The sequence below is a fragment of the Penaeus monodon genome, chromosome 15, assembly GCF_015228065.2.
Source record: "Penaeus monodon isolate SGIC_2016 chromosome 15, NSTDA_Pmon_1, whole genome shotgun sequence".
Classification (NCBI taxonomy): Eukaryota; Metazoa; Arthropoda; class Malacostraca; order Decapoda; family Penaeidae; genus Penaeus; species Penaeus monodon.
In genome coordinates this window covers 28,868,603-28,870,204 of record NC_051400.1, presented here as the reverse complement: position 1 = coordinate 28,870,204, position 1,602 = coordinate 28,868,603, and the positions used below count along the sequence as shown (strand labels likewise).

The 1,602-nt window shown below is 35.0% G+C and overlaps 1 protein-coding gene across 10 annotated transcripts in view; it reads right to left on the bottom strand.

Moving 5' to 3' along the window:
- Positions 1-1,602, bottom strand: part of LOC119581918 (protein sidekick-like) — a gene marked incomplete at its 5' end in the record, with an annotated part of 27,628 nt that overhangs the window by 6,243 nt on the left and 19,783 nt on the right. For 6 of the 10 annotated variants that reach the window (XM_037930081.1, XM_037930082.1, XM_037930085.1 and 3 more), the window contains 3 exon segments: positions 162-182; positions 1,003-1,162; positions 1,318-1,436. In XM_037930081.1, coding sequence (XP_037786009.1) covers positions 162-182; positions 1,003-1,162; positions 1,318-1,436 — 300 coding nt within the window. 10 annotated transcript variants of the gene reach the window in all.

The following is a 1,602-nucleotide window of genomic DNA, read 5'->3' as shown; positions in this document are numbered from 1 at the left end:
GCAGACAAGAAGGTTATTCCCAAAGCTTATCAACACCTTTTTCATCAATTAGAAGACAATACATTAGCATACATTAGTCAGCTAAGCATACATCTGATGCTACAAGGGTTAGAGGACAATCAAGCAAGCGAAATATAGCCATAACCACCACCTATACTTACACATCTGCCATTCTAAGCCGGCTGAAGTCGGGCAGGCGAGGAGAGTAAATATACAAAAGAGAAGAGACACTTAGAAACACCACCACCATATACAGCCAAGATAAAACTAACTACCGTGAAGTGCTTTAATGTTGTGCTTTTATGACCACAGCATTCTTCAGCCAATGTCTTTATTTATTATCATAGGGTCAGAAATGCAAAGTGATTTTGTTTAAAAGTCAAAGGACAATGTAATATAAAAAAAAAATACATTAGTACAAATTTCTATGTAAAAATCTGGAACATCTTTGAACTAGGAGCCAAGAGATAAAGTTACAGGAAGTGAAATTTACAACATTCCTCTGAATCTATGAAGACAAGGGGATAGCTACATACATTTCCATTTCATTGTACAAGTTGTACAACTATTATTAGTTTCATGAGTATTTTACTAACATGCAAAAGGGGTTATTCAAGAGCATACAATGATGCTATTTTCTTACAATGGGAGAACTATTTCAGCTGAAGAGGGTGATTCTTTACAATGAAAAAACTCTAATGTTGTAAGTCTAATGCATACTTTTACATATCATACACAAGATAAAATTAAATAAATTTGCATAATTCAGATGGCTCTGCTAAAAGGAAAAAAAAGGTGCAAATTATGTAAGGCATAAACAATATTCAAACATGCTTGTGAAAAACTATCTAAGCAGAGTAAGTATTCATTGAAATTAAAGTATATCACTATAAGAAAAAAATCTCAAAACTGAATATGCAAACGTGTATTCTCAAAATGCAGTGGACATCTATCTAACAGAGTTCATTATCCTTCAAACACTACTGTACAATGTATTCATACCTATTTTCTTTGCTTCAATGTAATAGCCGAGAATAGAGCCTTTCCCTGAGTGGCTGTTGCGCCAATGCAGCGTCACACTTGATACAGTCTTAGTGAGTGTCAGGTCCTTTGGCCTGGCTGGTGATCCCGGCTGTGGCCCAGTGGTCACATTGGCCTTTACCTGGAGGAGGGTTCATTTGATGTACAATATTAACTAATGGGAACATTTTGTTGCTTCTGTTATTATAAACACCTGTACAAGACAACTTTAAAAACTTTTTTTTTAAGTATATCTCTGACTGTGTAAAACACAAATGCTCTATCTTTAAGGCTTACCTCTGGCCCATAATCTATAGTTTGTGCTTTAACATTGAATTCATAGGTGACCTCTTCTTCCAGTGATGTAACCAGTAAATATGGAGTTCCAACCTTCTGTTTCACTTGTTTACTAAAGTCTGGAGAAAGAGAAGGTGTTAAATATCCATGGAAGTAACTAATATGGTGCTTCTTTAATCTTTTCATTGATTCACTCTCAAATCATATCATATGTATGACAAACAGGAGCAGATATCACCTGACAAGCATCTGACAGCTTCTGTTGTCATATCATAAACTTTTAAT